This window comes from Lichenostomus cassidix, chromosome 24 (genome assembly GCF_008360975.1).
Source record: "Lichenostomus cassidix isolate B80296 chromosome 24, HeHo_3.0, whole genome shotgun sequence".
NCBI classification, from domain to species: Eukaryota; Metazoa; Chordata; class Aves; order Passeriformes; family Meliphagidae; genus Lichenostomus; species Lichenostomus cassidix.
In genome coordinates, this window is record NC_139504.1 from 5,738,045 (window position 1) to 5,755,773 (window position 17,729).

The 17,729-nt window shown below is 63.7% G+C and overlaps 2 protein-coding genes across 3 annotated transcripts; both read left to right on the forward strand.

Moving 5' to 3' along the window:
• Positions 1–567: 567 nt before the first annotated feature.
• On the forward strand, positions 568–6,037 carry SCN2B (sodium voltage-gated channel beta subunit 2). Of its 2 annotated transcripts, XM_085081926.1 has the most exons (5): positions 568–808; positions 2,260–2,355; positions 3,289–3,455; positions 3,616–3,826; positions 3,931–6,037. In XM_085081926.1, exons 3-5 carry the CDS (start codon positions 3,306–3,308, stop codon positions 4,128–4,130), a joined length of 561 nt encoding a protein of 186 aa, XP_084938052.1. In that variant the 5' UTR covers positions 568–808; positions 2,260–2,355; positions 3,289–3,305; the 3' UTR covers positions 4,131–6,037. The 2 variants fall into 2 exon arrangements, with proteins under 2 accessions (XP_084938052.1, XP_084938051.1); XM_085081925.1 differs by lacking the exon at positions 2,260–2,355 and having other exon boundaries at positions 570–808.
• A 5,019-nt stretch (positions 6,038–11,056) lies between these two features.
• Positions 11,057–16,010, forward strand: SCN4B (sodium voltage-gated channel beta subunit 4). The gene is made up of 5 exons (XM_085081825.1): positions 11,057–11,199; positions 14,281–14,444; positions 15,136–15,361; positions 15,571–15,700; positions 15,780–16,010. The coding sequence occupies exons 1-5, from the start codon at positions 11,136–11,138 to the stop codon at positions 15,871–15,873; spliced, it is 678 nt and encodes a 225-aa protein (XP_084937951.1). The 5' UTR covers positions 11,057–11,135; the 3' UTR covers positions 15,874–16,010.
• Positions 16,011–17,729: the final 1,719 nt, after the last annotated feature.

Consider the following 17,729-nt stretch of genomic DNA (forward strand, 5'->3'; position numbering starts at 1 on the left):
ACCAAAGACTTTCTCCAGCGGTGTTACTGCCGGGCAGAGCCTCCCTGTCCCAAGGCTGGGTGGGGAGAGGTGTTCTCCTGACAGAAGATGTGCTGGAGAAGGGGAAGGAGCCACCAGCAGAGTCTGGCAGCCCTGGGAAGTGATGGAGCTGTCCAGGAGCAGACAGGTGACCGGGAGCACCTCTACCTGCTGCAGCCTACCTGGGGCATCCTGGCCGGGCTCCTCGGGCTCCTCGGCTCTGCCCAGCCTGGAGCAACCCCTCTGCTCTCTGCCTGGCTCCAAGAGGGCATTTCCAAAGCTCCTGGGCCCCGCTGGGCTCTCCTGAATGGGCACTGCTGCTGTGGATGGTGTGAGCAGGGCTGGCCGCCAGCCTCCCGCGGGGCACAGGGGACACACCTGCATGTCCCCACTGCCCCCGGGGGGCTGCAGGGGCCGCAGGACCCCCTGTGTGACACATCCCATGCACGGAGCAGGGAGCCGGCAGTGCCAGGAGCTGTCGCCTGCAGTTCAGGGGAAAATTTTTCCGCCCTCCCACTCCGGCGGCTGCAATCCACCAACCACAGCATTTACTGCTTTTTTTCGCCCCAGCTCCGCTCCAGCCATATTGGGCTGTGGGGAGAAAGCGGCTCTAATGTTCTATGTCACCTGCAAATAACCCGGGCGTTCGAAAAAGCACCTCCACCACCTCCACACCCCACACCAACACCACGTCCTCTCCACACACAAAAGTCCGTCAAAATGAGCCTGGAAGCCTGGCTCCCGCAGCCCACCTTGTTCCTCAGTGGCCTCACCTTGCTCCTCTCGCTGGGTAAGTGTCGCCTTGAGCCCCCCTGCATGCACCCAGCCCGGGAGACACCCGTGTCCCCGGCTAGAGCCCCCTGGCCGTGTCCCACCCCGTGCCGCAGGGATGGGGACCGAGGTGGTCCGGCATGCACCCTGCGGAGAGCCACCAGCCAGGGTGACCTGCTTTCGGGCGGGGTGGGGGGCATGCTGCCACTGCATCTTCTCCTAAAAACACCCTGCATCCTGCTCGCTGGGCGCTGAGCACAGAGCCCTTTGCACGGCAGGCGGAGGAGCGGGCTGGCGTGGGGACAGGGCTGGGAAGGTGCTGGCAGGTGGGCTGTGCTGGCTGTGGCTGTCCTTTGGGTGCTGGCGGGTGGGCTGTGCTGGCTGTGGCTGTCCTTTGGGTGCTGGCGGGTGGGCTGTGGCTGTCCCTGTGGCTGTCCCTGTGGCTGTCCCCGGGCCGGTGGCAGTGCTGGGGCTGTGTCCGTGCGTGCTGCCCGTTCCCGCAGCAGCCGCGCTGTGTCAGCAGCTCCGCGGCCGCATCGATCGCGGCCGGCAGCGCAGCGCTCCTTTGAAGTGCTGTCCTGGAGCTCCTGATGGGCTGCTTTTCCCCGAGGAGAGAGCCTGGGAAAGGAGGATACAGAAGCTAGCAGGGCTGCTGTAGAGGCTGCTGTAACTGTACCCCGGCCTGGGTGCAGCGTGACGGAGCGTTTGGGAGGCTGCGCGGCGCCGCAGGACACGGCCTGGACAGTGCCAGGGGGTTCGGGGGATTCTTCCCCCAGCTCTGGTGTCCCCCAGGGCTGAGTGCCCGTGAAATGGCAAAATTTGGAGCCACACACATGGGACTCCCAGGTGCTGCCAGGCCGTGGTTTCCCAGCTTGGGGTGACAGGTTTGCTGCTGGTGGCACTTCATCCCTCTGCAGAGCCCTGGGGCACCCTGAGGACACGGGACAAGGCCGTGCCACCCACCTGCAGGCACACAGGGCACCGTGTGAGGGGCACTCAGACAATGGCTCCATGCAGGCCTCCCTTCCAACCATTCCTGCTGGGGCGAGCTGGCTCTCCTGGCTCTTCTCTCCCATCCCTGCAAGGTTTTCTTGGAGGCATTGAAGGTGGTGGACTGCCAAGGGGCAGAAAGGCTGTGACACTGGCTGGGGACACTTCTTCCTGCCTTGGGTGCTGTGACTCGTCCCTGTGCACCAGCTGTCCCCATCCCTGTCTCCCTGAGCCCTGTGGGAGCTCTCCCTGCACGGGGCTGGATGGAGGTTGCTCCCCACGGCTGCCAGCACAGCAAGGAGCCATCTCCAGGGCTTGGCCATACCTGAGGGCACCTCTCTGCCCTCTCTGCCCCCTTCAGGGTGCTGCTGGTTCCCACCTCGCAGCAGGACCTGTGGCTGGACACAGCCGTGGCTGCAGCTTGGGAGAGGCTCTTGTCCCTGGCTGCAGAGCCTGGCCCCTTTCCTGCCCTGCTTGCAGGCGGAGCGCAGCGGCCAGCGGAGCAGCCCTGACATGCACCCAGCTTGGCCTCGGGAAGAAGGTTTGAGAGCCAAGAGCAGCAGCCCAAGGGGAGAGGTGAGGTGATCAAAAAGCACCTGGCGGCAGTGTCACTGTCCCTGCCCTGCAGGCTGTCACAGCCCCCCTGCACACTCTGGTCCTTCCCAGGGCTCTGTGTCCCTGTGCTCCTCAGGGCTTGGCCTCGTGTTTGCAGCCAGCTTGGCTGCACAGGAGCCTGTTCCCCTGGCCCGGCCTGGGGACAAGGTGCTGCCTTCAGGCTCTGGGTTTGGGAGCTGCAGGGAAGCAGTGGAGGAGGGAGCAGGGCACAGACACCCCATCCCTGCCCCTTCCCCAGGTGAGTCCTGCCCCGTGAGCTGCCCCAGGTAATGCCCCTCTTCCTCAGCAAGGCCGGGGAGCAGGGACTGCCCTTGTTCCCCCAGGAGCAACCGAGATCTCGCTCCGCTCATTCCCAGCTGGAGAGTCCTTGCGTGGGCACTGCTGGCAGGGGAAAGCATCTGCATTCCCCCCGAAGCCGCCGGGGCGGCCCTGGCAGACCCCAGCCCGCGCTGCCGTGGTTGTGTCCTGCTGGGAATGAAACGTGATGAGCGCAGCCGTAAATTTCCGCGTGGCTGTGGCGCCGGGCCCCGCGTGCTGACGCTGCAGCGCCATCGATCCCGCAGCAGCACAGCCTCGGGGGATGGCAGCCAGCAGGGCTGGCCTGCAGCCAGCAGCGCTCAGCACCGGGGATGGCACAGGAGGGTCAGCAGCCCCGGCAGGGCAGGGATGATGCTCTTCCTGTGCAGCCAGGGGATGATGCCAGGGCTGGGGTTGCTCCCCCTGCTCCTGCTGTGCAGGGAAATTCCGGTCCTGGCTGGATGTGATGTGTGTGGATGTGCCTGGAAGGAGATGCCCCAGGGAGAGCTCTGTGCAGGCAGGACAGGATGGGGAGCTGGGCTGAGCTGCCAGCATGGCTGCCTGTGACATCCTCCCTAATTGCTGTGCCTTCGGCAGCACCCCCGGGACGGGGCATGGAGGTCATGGCCCCTGCCACCATCAATGCCTTGAATGGCTCCTCCGTGAAGCTCTCCTGCACCTTCAACTCCTGCTACAAGGTGGAGAACAAGCAGTTTTCCCTCAACTGGACGTACCAGGAGTGCAGTAACTGCTCGGAGGAGCTGGTGAGTCTCGCTGGGGATCTGCTGGGGGTCAGGGAGCAGCTCGAAGGGTGTTCCTCAGGGTTTCCTACAGGGAGCTGGTGCAGGGAGGGGGTGCCTGGCTGGGAAATGAGCCCGTGGGGTGCCAAACGCTGTCTCACCTGCTGTCCCCCACGGCTGACAGTTCCTGCAGTTCCGCACGAAGATCATGAACAAGCAGCTGGACCGCTTCGGGAACCGCGTGGAGTTCACCGGCAACCCCGCCAAGTACGACGTGTCCTTCACCCTCAAAAACGTGCAGCTGGAGGACGAGGGCACCTACAACTGCTACGTGCTGAACCCCCCGGACCGGCACCGGGGCCACGGCAAGATCAGCCTCAAGGTGCTCACCCAAGGTCAGTGCTCCCCTCTGCTGCGGGGTTTGCTCCCAGAGCCCTGCCCGTCCCCGGCTGTTCTGGCTGGACACTGCACGCCCTGAGCCCGTGCCCTGTGTCCCCAGAGCCGCCGAAGCACGACTCGACGGTGGCTGTCATCGTGGGCGCCTCGGTTGGCGGCTTCTTGGCCGTGGTGATCCTGGTGCTGATGGTGGTGAAATGCGTGCGCCGGAAAAAGCAGCAGAGGCTCAACACGGACGACCAGAAGACGGAGGAGGAAGGGAAGACGGACGGCGAAGGCAACCCGGACGAGGGCACCAAGTAATGCCCCCCTGCCCGCCCCTCCCTCCTCTCCCCTGTACAGCGTGACCCTCTTGATGTGCTTCCCAGAGCAAGGATTTCTGTCTCCCCAGAGCATCCCTCCTTCCATCCAAACACCCAAGCCAGCCTGGAGCAGGGCGCAGAGAGAAGGTCCCCGGAGCCTGGCTGTGCTGGGCAGGGCTGGGGAGGTGGGGCTGAAGCCCCTGAGGCTGAGTTGGGACCGGTCTGTCCCCTGCTCTGAGTGCCTGGACGTGCTGGGGACAGGCTGGGGCGGTTGAGGGGGGCTGGTATGGTCCCCACACACGGAGGGACTGGAGCAGGGGGTAGCAGGAGGGGCAGAGGGGTCAGGGCAGCCCCGTGCCCAGCTGCCTGCTCTCTGTCCCAGTAGAAAAGGCAAGCAGGGGCCAGCAGCCTGTCCCCGGGGTCACAGCTCATCCCGAGGTGCTCCTGCTGTGCCTGGGCCACTGGCACTGGTGTTCCCGTGCCAAGGCTCCTCCTTGCAAGCCCTGTGTGCCAGTGCTGAGACAGAAAGCTCGTGCTCCTCAGGGACTGTCCCAGGCTGCTCAGAGGCTGGTAGCCAGGTGATGGCCATGAGCCCACCTGGTGTCTTGGAGCTTTGCAGTGTTTTGGAAGCATTAATGGCTCTTGGTGTGTAAGGGATGAACCCTTCTGCCTCTCGGGCTGTTTTTGTGTCTGAGCATCTCAGCCCGAGGTGCTGGGCTGACTTTTTTGTGCTCATTTCTTTCTTGGGGAGAGTGATTGTGATGGAGAATGTTCTGCTGATGTGTCAGACTGAGGTGGTGGGGAAGGGTGGGTGAGGCTGCTCGGGACAGAGAGCTGCAGAAAGGAAGAGGAGGTTTTGGTCACGTGTTGGCAGGGACTGGGGACAACAGCAGGCCTGGAGTTAGGACAGCTCTGTCACCCTGGAGCAGCCCTGTGACGCTGAGCCTGCCTCCCCCAGCCTCTCTGCAGAGCACTGCACACCTGTAACTGCCACGGCAATGCACTGCCAGCGTGCCCAGCCCCGGGTGCCACCTGCCCCAGCCGGCAGGTGAGCTGTGCTGGCTGCAGCACACGGGGCTCAGGCAGGGAATGACCCGGGGCAGTGTCCTCGGTGGCACCGGGCCTGAGCTTTTCTCCTCCCGTGGCTGGCAGGAGAGGGACAGTGCACGGAGCTGCAGGGGACACTGCCCAGGGACAGGTGATGGAGGTCCTGTCACCCACGAGCAGCACTGCCAGGGGAGAAGGGAGACCTTAGCAGTGTCCCTGCGCAGAGAAGGGACACCTTTGCAGTGTCCCTGTTCAGGTGCCATCCTGGCAACGCCATCAGGGGATGGCGGGACAGCTGTGCCCTCCCTGCTCTGCCCCATCGCTTTCCACCCCGGCCCCACGTCCCTGTCCATCCCACTCGACCCCGCCGGGCTCCACGCTGCTCCCTTCCCATCGCAGCAGGAATGTGCCGTGTCCCACGCGTGGCTCCCTTCCCCGGGCCCTGCTGCCCGGGGAGGGCCGGGCTGTCCCCGCACCCCGCACAGTGCCAGCGGTGCCGCAGGGCTCCCGCACCGCCTTCTGCCGGAGCCGGGCTGTCGCCGGCTCCTGGTGGGACTGAGCCAGCACCTCGGGGGCTCACAGGCCTCTGAGCGCTGCCCACGACCAGTCTTGCATCTGCCTTTCATTTCTTTCGTGCACTATCCTTGGATTGCATCTTGCCAATGCATCTGTCTGTACACAGCTGTTCACAGCAGAGCGCCGACAAATACAGATCTGTACACACAGGAGGGGCTGCTGTGGGTCGTGCTGTGGCCTTGGGTGTGCGCCTTCCCTGGGCTTCTCTTCCCGAGCGCTCTGCCGAGTGTGGGATGTTTTTATTGCTCTTTGTACAGTCAAACAAACAAAAGAACAACAAAACACCGACTTTGCCCTCGATGCTTTTGTGCCGCTGCCTGGAGGGGCAGGACAGGTCCCTCATGTGCTCTGCCCGGGGGGTGAGCCCTGTCCTGTGTGGAACTCGGTCCTGCCAGGGTGCTTTGGGTGTCCTCAGCTCTGTCCCTGGGAGCTGTCACAGAGTGGGGACAGTGCTGGGGTGGGAGCATGGCCAGTGCTGCCCCAGCCTTCCCACTGCAAGATTTCCGGGGTGCTCTGCACCCACTGTGGGACCTCCAGGACCTGTGCCCTGTCATCTTCTCCAGCTATGCTTCTCAGAGAGCCAGGACTGACAGCTGCTCGTGGCAGGTAAGGCTCAGCAGGCTCCAGCAGAGCCTGGGGCACGCACTGGGTGATGGACACTCGTAACTGGGATGTTCTCCCAAGCCAGCAGCGCCGTGGGGATGCTCTGGAGCAGCACGACACAACTGGGGCACAGCTAATAGGCACATCCATCAATTCACCCACCGTGGAGACACGAGGGAAGCTCTGACAGCCGCCCTGCACCGTGCCTCTCCCTGCTGCCCTTCAGTGCCGGTGCATCCCAGTTCCTCACACGAGCAGGGTCTGGCCACACGCTGTCCCAAGGCACTGCCACCACCTCTTTCCACCTTCCAGCCCTGCCTTGCCCCCTCCCCAGCCCCTCACCGCTGTTCCCACAGCAGTGCCAGTGGGATGAGCTCTCCAGTGTCCCTGTCCCTGCCCGCACTGCACCTCAGCGCGGGGTCAGCGCTGCGGAAATCTTCCAGCTCCCCATGGCACCTCTCCCTCCCCGAGGAAGGGCACCCAAATCACCTCCACTGTCCTGCTGACACAGTCCTGCAGCGCTGGGCTGCTGCCGGGGGTGCAGCCAATCGATCCCTGGCCCATGGCAGGGAACAACTTTGCGGTGCAGGGAGGAGCAGCTCCCCGGAGGAGGACGTGGGGTTATCCCCACCCAGCTTTAGGGGGTCAAATGCAGCCACAGGCAAAGGGGATGGGGGACCACAGCTTGGCGCTTTCGGGATACCTCTTGGAATGCTGCTGGCAAAAAACTTGAGGAAAGCAGTGGGATCACAGAGGAGAACCCGTGGGACACGACAAGGGTGAGTTCTCGTCGCTGCAAGGGACAGGGCAGTGACAGCAAACCCCCTGCGCTGGGACTTCACAGATTCTCCAGAACCAGGGACATTCCCTTGTACAGAACACTAACATTTCCTTGGGCCAGGTGGGATTACAGGTGTTAAAGAGCAAGACGGGGGGTGGGAGGAGGCAGGGACCTCTGCCTGATCCTGTGCAGAGTCACGGGGGACTGCTGGGGTGCCTCAGGGACAGTCCAGAGCCACAGTCCCTGCAATGCTGCCCTGCTCCCGGGGCTGGGAAGTAACGAGGGGACACCTGGAAAGGGAACAGCCTGGGGCGGTGAGGTCCGGGGCAGTGAGGGGTGTGAAGGGCAGCTCCGGGGGGACAGAATGGGGAGGGCTCGGTGGACTCGGTCTGTGCCGGGTCAGGAACAAACTTTCTCCTGGGATACAGCAGGGTTGCCTCAGCGATTCTTGCAGATGCTCTGCAGTGGCTGCCGGGGAACACTGGCACTCTTCCCCCGCGTGTTTAAAGAGCCCGTGGAAGGGGGTGAGGAACCTGTGCGCTCCGGAGGGCTCTGCGGGCGGGGGTGAGCAGGCAGCGGCAGCGCTGGCGGGGAGAGAGAGGGGAAAGCACCGCTCCGAGGGAGAGCTGCGGGCAGCCGAGAGCTGGAATGCCGAAAGCAGCCAGGTACTCACCCGCAGTGCCCGGGACGTCTCGCTCAGCTCCCAGCCCGGCGTGTCCGTCCCAGCCAAGGCAGTCCTGCAGAGCCTGATCCCTGCGGTGCCTCCTGCCCACTGCCAGCTCCCGGGATGCCAGGCCACCTTGTCTTTTAAAGGTCACAGCCAGAGGACCTTGCAGTAAATATGAGGTGCTGATGGGAAGCTCTGTTCCAGCGCTGCCACCTCCTCCTCCCCCTCCATCGGCAGGAGGGCTCTGCCTGCTCCAGGTCCGGGAGCACAGCATCCTCTGGCTCGGGGAGCTTTGGGAAGGAGGCTGGCACTGTCCTCCTGGGGCAGCCCCTGGCAGGATGCTCCGGGGCAGCCGGGGCCAGCGCTGCGCCTGCTGCATTGAGCTGCGAGCTGCAGCCCAACTGCTCTGCTCAGCCCTACCTGCTCTGTACCCACGTGGAGGGACGCAGGAGCCCTCCTCGGAAAGCAGCAGCCTGGCGTTTTAACCCTCCCAGCTCCGCCAGTGCAAGGTGAGAGGGACCGAGGACACGCAGGCAGCCGCTGTGCCCCCCCGGGAGGCTGTGAGCCAGCTGGCAGCACCCCTGAGCCCTCCTTCCTGTCCCCCCGGGAGGTGACAGTGTCCGAACACAGGGTGCTCGCCTTCCCTGAAACCAGACGCAGCAGCCTGGTGCTGGACTCAGCAGAAGAAGTTTCCGCTGAGCCACAGGAATTCCGGATCCCACGCCGGACATCTGCGTCCTGCCGAAATCTCAGGGCCAGCTGCTGCCAGTGCCCTTCCTGGCCATGGCACCGGCCGGGCTGGGGGACAGCAGAGCCCTGTGCAGGCCCGCGGCAGTGGCAGATGTCTCATGGGATCAGCCGGCCGAGGAGACCGGCTGGAGCTGCCAAGTGTGACAGCTCCATCAGGCGCTGGTGACAGCCGGCATCCTGCTCCCAGCCCCGGGGCTGAGTGGGCACAGCTGCCCCGAGCGTGCAGGGGAGTGGGCAGGGGGACTCCAGGCTGTGACCTGTGCAGGGACACGTGGCTGCAGGGCCGTGTCAGCACGGAGCAAGCTGGGTGCTCACCTGCCCAGTGCAGCCCGTTTTTCCCAGCGCCCGCAGGAGCTCTGCCGTGTTTACTGGGCAACCCTTGCAGCCAGGTGGTGCTGCCGTTCCCACCTTCCTGCCTCCAGAGGGATTTAGGGCTCTGCTGGCGAGATTCCCAACAGCAGTTCGGCCAAATGCATCCCAGCCTGACCCCTCCTTTTGGAAGCAAACTTGGGAGGCACCTGAGCACCCCAGGAGGGGCTCCTTCACACCTTTTCCTGCAGCAGGGTATGGGTGCTGCTTCTCCAGGTCGCCACTGTTGCAGGTCTCCGTGGCCCTGTGGGCTGGATGCTGGCCTCAAACTCACCTGCAGCTCTGCCTCTGGCTCCAGCAGCCACCAAGCAGCCCTGCAGGGGTGACAGGCGTCCCTCCACCCCCTCGGATCTCCGTGCCTGCCCTCTCTCAGTTAGTGATGCTCCAGCAATCGCTGCGCTCCTCCTCCCATCTCCACACAGCGCCTGCGGCTCCTCTCCCCTCCCTGCATCCATCCCCTCGCTGTATCCATCCCAGCCGCCCGCCAAGGCACCTTCTGCTGCATCAGCAGAGCCGCGCACGCCGCTCCCGCAGCGCCGGCTGCCAGCGCTGCCCAGCCCGCTCCGCCTGTACTTTTCCTGCTTCTCTTGCCAGCTCTGCAGCCCTAACGCCTCAACCCACAGGCACTGCTGGCATCCTCTCAGGCTCCCCTGGGATGTCCCCGTGCCCTGCAAAGCCTCCTGCTTCCCCTCCTCCTTCCTGCTTCGTGCTGCCGGCCAGGAGAGCTGCAGAGGGGGTTGGGTGGGGATGGGGAGGCTCAGCGTGCCCGGAAGGTGACAGGTTGTGGCACTCTGGACACGCAGGCAGCATGTCTGCAGGTGAGCTGCTATCGCACCCGAAAAGCAGCAGTCCCGTCCGGGGAAGCCATGCCTGCTCCCTGGGGTGAGCTTTGCCAGGACGTGTGCCCTGTGTCACTGCAGCCCAGAGGAAAACCAGCGCCGTTCCTGCTCGGGGAGTGTGGCAGCACCTCCTCCCCTTCCCGCCATGCCTGTTTCGGGATGCACCACCTCCCGCAAACGCTGCTCTGCTCGGGAATCGCTGCCTAATGGACCTGGGCACCGAGGTGAAGCTCTGCCTGCCCACACCACGCCCTGGGGCTTCCATTAGGAGAGCCCCCGACACCATCCCTGGGATGTGGTGTGGCCAGGGCAGCTCTAATGGATGCGACGGCGAGGAAAAGGTTGCTGAGATGTGAACTTTTGTGCAGCCGATTATCCCGGCAGAAGCTCACGGTGAGAAAAATAAGTTCTCAGAGTGTTCCCTTTGGCGCCAGACAGGTCCCTCTGCAGCCATCGGGGTCTGGCTCTGCATCCCCACCTGTGTCTGCTGTCTGCTTTGGCGATGGAGGGCAGGGACACCTGGTGTCACACTGTCCCGAACGAGAGCTGAGCGCCAGCCTTGTCCTGGTTTGCTGTCCTGGGAAGCCACCGGCCTTAGTGGTGCTTTGGCCACTTCCAAAGGTGGCCCAGGACAGCACCAACCCAGTGTTTCCAGGCCAGCGCTGCCAGGGCCACCACTAAAACATGTCCCCAAGTGCCACATCCATATGTTTTTTGAACTCTTCCAACGCTGGTGACTACACCACTGCCCTGGGCAGCCTGTTCTAGGGCTGGACAACCTTTTCAGTGAAGAAATCTTCCCTAATATTCACCCTAAACCTCCCCTGGCACAGCCTGGGGCCTTTTCCTTTTATCCTGTCATTTGTTACCTGGGAGAAAAGCCCGACCCCCACCTGGCTCCACCCTCCTGTCAGGGAGTTGACGAGAGCGAGAAGGTCCCCTCTGAGCCTCCTTTTCTCCAGTTTAAAACCCCCCAGCTCCCTCGGCCGCTCCTCATCCGGCTGGTGCTCCACTTGTCTGGGCACACTCCAGCATCTCACTGCCCTTCTTTCCAGGGGCCCAAAACTGCACCCGGGGTTCGGTGTGCTGCTCCGTCAGTGCCGAGCACAGGGGGACTGTCACTGCCCTGGTCCAGGGAGCGCTCCCCAATCCCCCGGGAGGGCGGATGCGCGGGGCGGGGGAGCGCGCAGGGATGCGCGGGGGGATGCGGAGGAGCGCGGAGCGGCGCGGAGGAGGGCTCACCGCAGCCCCGCCCGGCGCGGCCCCGCCCGACGCCGCTCGCCCTCCGCGGGGGCGGCCAGAGCCGGGCGCTGCGGGCAGCAGGCACCGCTCCGCACCTCTCCGCTCCGCTCCGCACCGCCCCGCGCTGCAGCCATGGCCCCGGGCTCGCCCGCCGCTCGCCGCCGCGCCGCGCCGCGCCTGCTGGCCGCGCTCCTGGGTAAGGGGAGCGGGGGGCTGCGGGGACCCCTCCGGGTACCGCCCGAGTCCTGTGTCCCCCTACCCCGGCTCTCCGTTGGGGACCGTGCCCTGGGGAGCCGCGGCAGCCCCAGGCGGGGGGGACCCGCTCCGCGCCCAGCCCCTGCACCCCTCCCGCCGCGCCCGGGGATGGGGATGGGGATGCTGCCCGCGGGCGCTAACGCCGCTCTCCGCTCTGCAGACGGACGGTCCGGAGCGCCGGGGATAAGTCACTTGGCCAAGGTGACTTCGCAGCCGAGCCCGAGCTCCGAAGTCCCGGCTCCAGCCCCTGCCCTGCCCGCACCGGCGCTCCCGTCGCCAGCGCTTCTCCTGCGAGCACTGCGGCTGCACCCCGCTTTGCCCCTCTCCTGCGCTGCCCGGCCAGCGGGGACCGCGCTGCCTGCCTGCCCGGGACCGGGGGAGGCCATGCACTGCTTCAGCGCCAGCACGCCCGCCGACAGGTCATTGTCTTACGGTTCATTTGGTACAAGAGCCATTCGCATGTGCTTGTCCCTGGCGCGGGGACCGACCCGCGCTGCAGGGCCGCTGCTTGGAGCATGATGCCCAGCCCTGTGCCCGGGAGTGCCCGAGATCCCTCGCCACAGGGTGCAGGGAGGGCTGGGCGGCAGGTCCCTCCCCACTGCACACCTGGGCAGGCTCCAGCCACCTGCATCAGCCTCACGCCCCCGCCGCACTCCTGCTCCCGTGGGTCATCCTCGTGTCAGCCTGGAGCCGCGGGCTGGCTGTGCAGCGCTTGCTGCTGGGGAACTCCCGCGGGAGGCGTTTTAGAGGGCATAGCTCTTACGTTTAAGGGTGCTGGAGACACAAAAATCGTGTAAGTACCTGACCCCCTGCAAGATTTGGGTGCCAGCACCTGGGCAGACAGTGGGGTGGTAGGAGAGGCTAAGAGATGCTCGAGGTGACTCGGGGGTCTGGAGTCCAGGGTGTGGAGGTGGGAACCTCGTCCCACAGGTCGCTCGGGTGGGCTGGGAGCTGCAGAGGGCGGTGGGCAGGGGAGAGCAGGGCAGGTCTCCCTGCGGCTGTAGGATTCGGGATGCTCCGCAGGGAGCGGCAATGGGCTCCCGGCTGTACCAAACGGCACGGCCCTTCCATGGGAGGGGTGAGGGCCGTGAGTCCTGTCCTGTCCCGGAGCACACCCCACCTGGCTCTGGGCTGGCCGAGGAGCTCCTCCCTTTGAACCCTGCTGGAGAGCAGCCCGGCCAGCCTGCCAGGCATGGCTTGCTGCCTGTGCCGGGATGTCACGCTGACTTTTATGGGCAGTGAAAGTTTTCCTAGAGCAGCTTATCCACAGCTGGCAATCCTGGGTGAGCACAGTGCTCGGCGAGCCCCTTCACTGTGGGGGGCTCAGCCTCTGCAAGCACAAAGCGCAGGCAGCCAAGGCTCTGGCAGCAGCAGGAGCGGCTGCTCCCTGCTTCCCTGGGCTGTCTCTTGGAAAACGCTGGTCCCTGCAGGCATGGGAGGAAGCCTGGAGCCCCCAGGGAGTGGCCCTGAAGGTTGGGGGTCTGGTGGTGCAAAGCGCAGCAGCTTTGGGCGTGTATGGGGAAGCAGCGCTGAGAGCTGGCGTGTGGCAGGTGCAGTCAGTGCTCCCCAGCGTGTTTTCCTCGGTGCTTTATTTAGTGGTAACATATCAATTCTGTCTTCCTGAGAGCACAGGATGACAGGAGCAAGGTCAGCCTCGATTTACCCCACACACTCAATTCAGATTACCTTCTAAGGGTGGCAGACAGGGTTTAAAGTGTTACAAGCTGCAAGGAATCATCTTTCCTGTGAGTGAGTATCCCCTTGCAGCACCCTGCAGGCTCAGCCATACCTGCAGAGCCAGGCATCCCTCTGCCAACTCCTGCTCCAGAGGGACAACCCCTGTCCCCGGGGACACTCCTGCCTGTGAAGTCCCCTCCGTAGCATCCCCAGGGCTGCTCTTGCAGCCTGACAGCTGCAGGAGATTCCATCTGCTGGGAACCACTCCCTGACGTTCGCTCCAGCCTCTCGAGCAAAACGAGGAGTGCTTCTGTGTAAAGTTAAATAACTCCTCGCCTGCAGTGCTTGCAATGCAGCACTGCAGCAGGGCCCGGAGCCCAGGATGCAGGGCTCTCGGGCTTGGCTCCGGCTGCGACGTGCCTGGGGAGTTGTTAGCACCGGCTTGTGTGGGAGAATAAATCAGCAGCTGAGGCGGCTGCAGAGAGAGGCGAATTCCAGACTGAGGGCAGTGTGTCCGAGTTAAGGTGTTGGGGGAGCTGGGGATCGGCTGTAGCCCTGGAGAAAGCTGTGTCCCCTGGCTTTTGTGCCCAGGGAGAGCTCTGCAGGGGTGGCTGAGGTCTGGGAGAGGGTTGGACAGTGCTTTGCAGGGCTGTGTCACATCCTAGCCATGCCACATCACACAGACGGGACAGGGCCGAGGTGGGATGGGGACAGGGAACGGGGCTGTTCCTCTGTCCAGGACCAGAGCATCCGTGTGCCCCCAGAAAGGATCTGTGTGCACAGTGCTGGCCCAGCCCAGCGCCATGCCAGTCCCTGCACCCCAGGAGCATTCTGCTGCAGCTGGGCTCCTACCTGCTCCTCTCTCCCTGCTCGCAGGAGAGCTGCGTCCTGCAGTTTGAAGGTCATCTGGCAGCTCCAGAGGGAGCAGGGGCTCTCGGCTCCCGGGCGTGAGGGGACTGCTCCGGAGGGCTGCGGGAGGGCCGGCGGGTGGCAGGCAGCCAGGACAGCCACGCTAATTACTGCTCCAGCTCCCGCCTCAAGAACAGAGCTCTGCTTTGCCTTGGCTTTTTTCTCCCCCTTGAAGGTCTAGCTGGAGGCCTGTGGATAACATGCAAATCAGGGCTCTCATTTGCACGCTTTATTCGTGGGGATATTCTGGTTCCCTTTGAACCCACACTGTCTCTGCGGGTGGCCCAGCCTCAGTTCCTGCAGGTCCCCTCTGTCACCAAGCCGTTCTGGGGCTGGGGACAGGCGCCTTTGCTCCTGCCGTGGCAGCCTGGTGAGCCAAAGGGGACAAGGGGTGACAAACCTGTGGCCTCACAGTGTCCTCCCTCCTCCCTGCCAGGTTTGCACGTCTTCGCCATCGCCTTCGCCTTGGAGGTGTCGGTGGGGAAGACCAACACGGTGATGGCTCTGAATAACTCCAATGTCCTTCTGCCCTGCATCTTCGCCACCTGCATAGGCTTCCAGGACCTGGTCTTCACATGGTATTTCAACTCGACGGAGCTGGTGGGTGGCTCTCTGGGCTCTGCCTCTGCTTTCCTGGCAGGTCCTTCTGTGCTTCCCCAGTGCAGCCCAGCACTGCAGTTCTCACAGTTCCCATTCTCCTCGTGCAGGATGCCCTTTTCTCCGAGTGTCACCAGCTCTGGGGGGGACGAGGCTGTGCAAACGGGGTGACTCAAATACCCCAACACATCTGTGCTTTTGGCACAAAGCTGTTCTAGATTTGCTGCTGCCCACAGGCTCATTTGTTTTCATAAATTCACTGCTCAGGTGCAAATCTGCACTTAGGGCAAAATATGGTTCATTTTCTCCTCCTTTGCTTGCTCTGAAATATGAAAGGTTCTGTATAGATTTGCTTCCTGCTGGGAATATTTGGCTTCCCGATTCCTCAGCAGGAGGGAAGGTTTGGAGCTGTGATGGCCAGCAAAGGAGCTCTCTCTCTCTCTCTCTCTCTCTCTGGGGATCTCCCATTTTTTGCCCGGTCTGTTCCATCACTTCAGGGCAGGTCGGATCTGCTGCTTCCCAGCAGGATGTGCATCAGGTTCCTCTCCAGGGCCATTCTCATTTTAATGGGATGTAATGGGACATTTGGCATGGGTGTCTGTGTGTGCAGGGCTGAGTTGGGGCACCATCAGGAGACCATGAGCATTTCCCTCACCTGGGAATGCCCAGCTGACCCCACTCCCTGCCTCTGCAGATTTACCAGGGCAAGATAAAGAACAAAGCCTCAGAACCCACCGTCATCTCTCGCAACCCGCGGGTGGAGTTTGTTGGCTCCACCACCAAGAAGGACAACAACATCTCCATCGTGCTCAACAACGTGGAGTTCAGCGACGCTGGCAAGTACACCTGCCACGTCAAGAACCCCCAAGAGAAGAACGCCCAGAACAATGCCACCATCTTCCTCACCGTGGTGCACAAGAGTGAGTGCGCTGGGGCGGCACCGGGCTGGGGGAAATGCCGACACACGGTGACAGCCTGCTTGGTTGTGGTGCTGCACGGAGGGGGTCGGCATCTCTGAAGGCCTCGTGGGGCCAGCTGGTGGAGGGGGGCACGGCTTTTTGGGGTGGGATGTGCAGCTGGGAGCTCCCCGCTCCCCTCCCGACCCCCCTCAGCTCCTTCTCTCCCGCAGTGGTGGAGACAGACAACACTGTGACCCTCATCATCGTGGGCGTGGTGGGGGGGCTCATCGGCCTCCTCATCCTCTTCATGCTCGTCAAGAGGTTGGTCCTGTTCATCATCAAGAAGACGCAGGACGGCAAGTGAGTGCGGGGATGCCGCTGGGGGTGGCGGGCAGCGGCCAGGGGGGCTGTCAGCTGGCCGTGTGCTCTCTGTGTGCAGGAAGGAGTGCCTGGTGAGCTCGTCAGGGAACGACAACACCGAGAACGGCCTGGCCGGCTCCAAGGCGGAACAAAAAGCACCACCAAAGGCATGAACGAAGCGGCGGCGCCCCGCGCCCGCCCCGCCCCGCCGCGGGAGCCCGGGCAGGGGACGAGCCTTCCCCTTTTGTTTTCTTTCCGAACTGCCAACGCTTGAGACATGTTTCTATTACACACGTGCCTGCAACCTGCACTGCTTCTCGGAGAAGGCTGCGGCTGCCGGGGGGACTGGGAGCTTCTCGCGGACTCGGACTGGGAGGCTGCTGGGGCAGGGGGAGCCGCGGGCTCCGCTCTGAGCACAGGCAAGAGGGTGCCGGGCAGGCAGGGCAGGGTGCCCCGGGTGGGTGCCGTGCCTGGGGGGTCGGTGCTGGGCCACCGGGGCGTGCCCGGAGGGTGGAGGGTGGGGTGGCACGGTGGGAGCAGGCGATGCTGAGCGGAGGTGGCTGGGAGCTGCCGGCTTCATCCAGGAGGTTTCTGGAGCAGGGCGAGGATGCTCGGAGCTGGCCGTGCAGAGGGAGTGGCACAGCAGGACGGGAGGGAGCAGGGCTGTGTTAAGCACACTGGAGAACCAAACCAGCGAGGGGCCCTTGGCTGTGCCCCCGTGCCTCCCACAGCAGGGCTGGGGGGCTGGCCGTGTCCCAGGGTCACTGCTGGCCCGTGATGGGGTGAGGTGCCACATTTCACAGCGGCTCTGTCCCCGTGCAGGGCCATCCCTGGGAGCAGGGGGGCTTTTCCCCAGGCGGCCATCCTGGGAGCGCTCCCTGGCTTGTGCTGCCCCCTCCCCGCCCTCTGGAGCTCGGCACTCGGAGCCGCCGTGCTTTTGATGCTGGTGCCAGGGCTGAACTCGTTACGTGGATATTTTTGTATGAGATTCCAGGGGAAAGCAGCCAATTGCGTTTCCCTTTCATTGCGTCCGTGGCCATGCAGGGAGGGAGCACAGCCGAGCCCTGGCGAGGGGAGCCGGGCCAGGGCTGTGCCGCCGGTCCGCTGGGCGACCTTGGGCAAGTTGCTCTGCCTCTCCATGCCTCAGTTTCCCCGTCTGTAAAATGGGGACAATAATACTGCTCTACCTCACGGGGTGGGTGTGAGGTTTCCTTGGCTAATGGTGGTGAAGTGCTTTGGGGCGAGGGATGCCACGGAACGCCAGGGGGTCTTTGTGAGTGGATTCACAAGGATGTGAGAGGTGAAGTGAGTGAGCCACAACTGAGGTTGTCAACGTCAAATGTGATTTATTCCCTATTTCTCCAAGTCGTTCCCTATTTCTCCAATTTGCGGGTGTCTGACAGTGAAGCTGCAGGGCAGGCAGCTCCCCTGTGCCCACAGTAAATTGGGACTCACAGCTGAGCCATGGCCTGCTGAGGGGACTTGTGCCCTGGCAGAGGTGGCAGAGTGGGAGGCAGGGCCGTGTGCTCAGGACAGGGGACAAGGGACAGGTACAGACACCTGGCTCAGGGCACGTTCCCTTGGCTGCTGGTGAGACAGGCAGGTGGGAGTTGGGATCCTGGTCCCTTCTCTGAGGGTCTATGAGGCCCTCAGGCAGATCACTTGAGCTCTCTGTGCTTCAGTGTCCCCATCTGTAACTGGGGACAGCGACTGTGAGGTTCCTCCCAGGAGGTGTCAGGTGCCCTGCATGGCTCTGCCACGATCCCGGGGCGGAAGGCGCTCTGGTGCCAGGTGTTGTGACATGCCACTGCCACCTGTGAGAGCCCGGGAGGAGCTGTGAGACCTCCCAGTCATCCCGAGAGACCCCCCGGCCCGTCCCTGGAGGAGCCCTCCCGTGGGGGAGGACAGCGAGGGGAGGAAGGGAGTTTTTTTAAAGAACTATTTTTAGCTGTCCTAACCTGTTAGCCTTTTTTAGCCGGCGTGTGGACACGGCTCCACTTCCTGCCGGATATGCAATGCTGCACTATGC

Coding starts and splice junctions, on each gene's coding strand:
- SCN2B (XM_085081925.1), top strand. CDS start 739: ATGAGCCTGGAAGCCTGGCTCCCGCAGCCCACCTTGTTCCTCAGTGGC. Junction 809..3,288: donor CACCTTGCTCCTCTCGCTGG/GTAAGTGTCGCC, acceptor TGCCTTCGGCAG/CACCCCCGGGACGGGGCATG. Junction 3,827..3,930: donor CCTCAAGGTGCTCACCCAAG/GTCAGTGCTCCC, acceptor CTGTGTCCCCAG/AGCCGCCGAAGCACGACTCG.
- SCN4B (XM_085081825.1), top strand. CDS start 11,136: ATGGCCCCGGGCTCGCCCGCCGCTCGCCGCCGCGCCGCGCCGCGCCTG. Junction 11,200..14,280: donor CCTGCTGGCCGCGCTCCTGG/GTAAGGGGAGCG, acceptor CCTCCCTGCCAG/GTTTGCACGTCTTCGCCATC. Junction 14,445..15,135: donor ATTTCAACTCGACGGAGCTG/GTGGGTGGCTCT, acceptor CTGCCTCTGCAG/ATTTACCAGGGCAAGATAAA.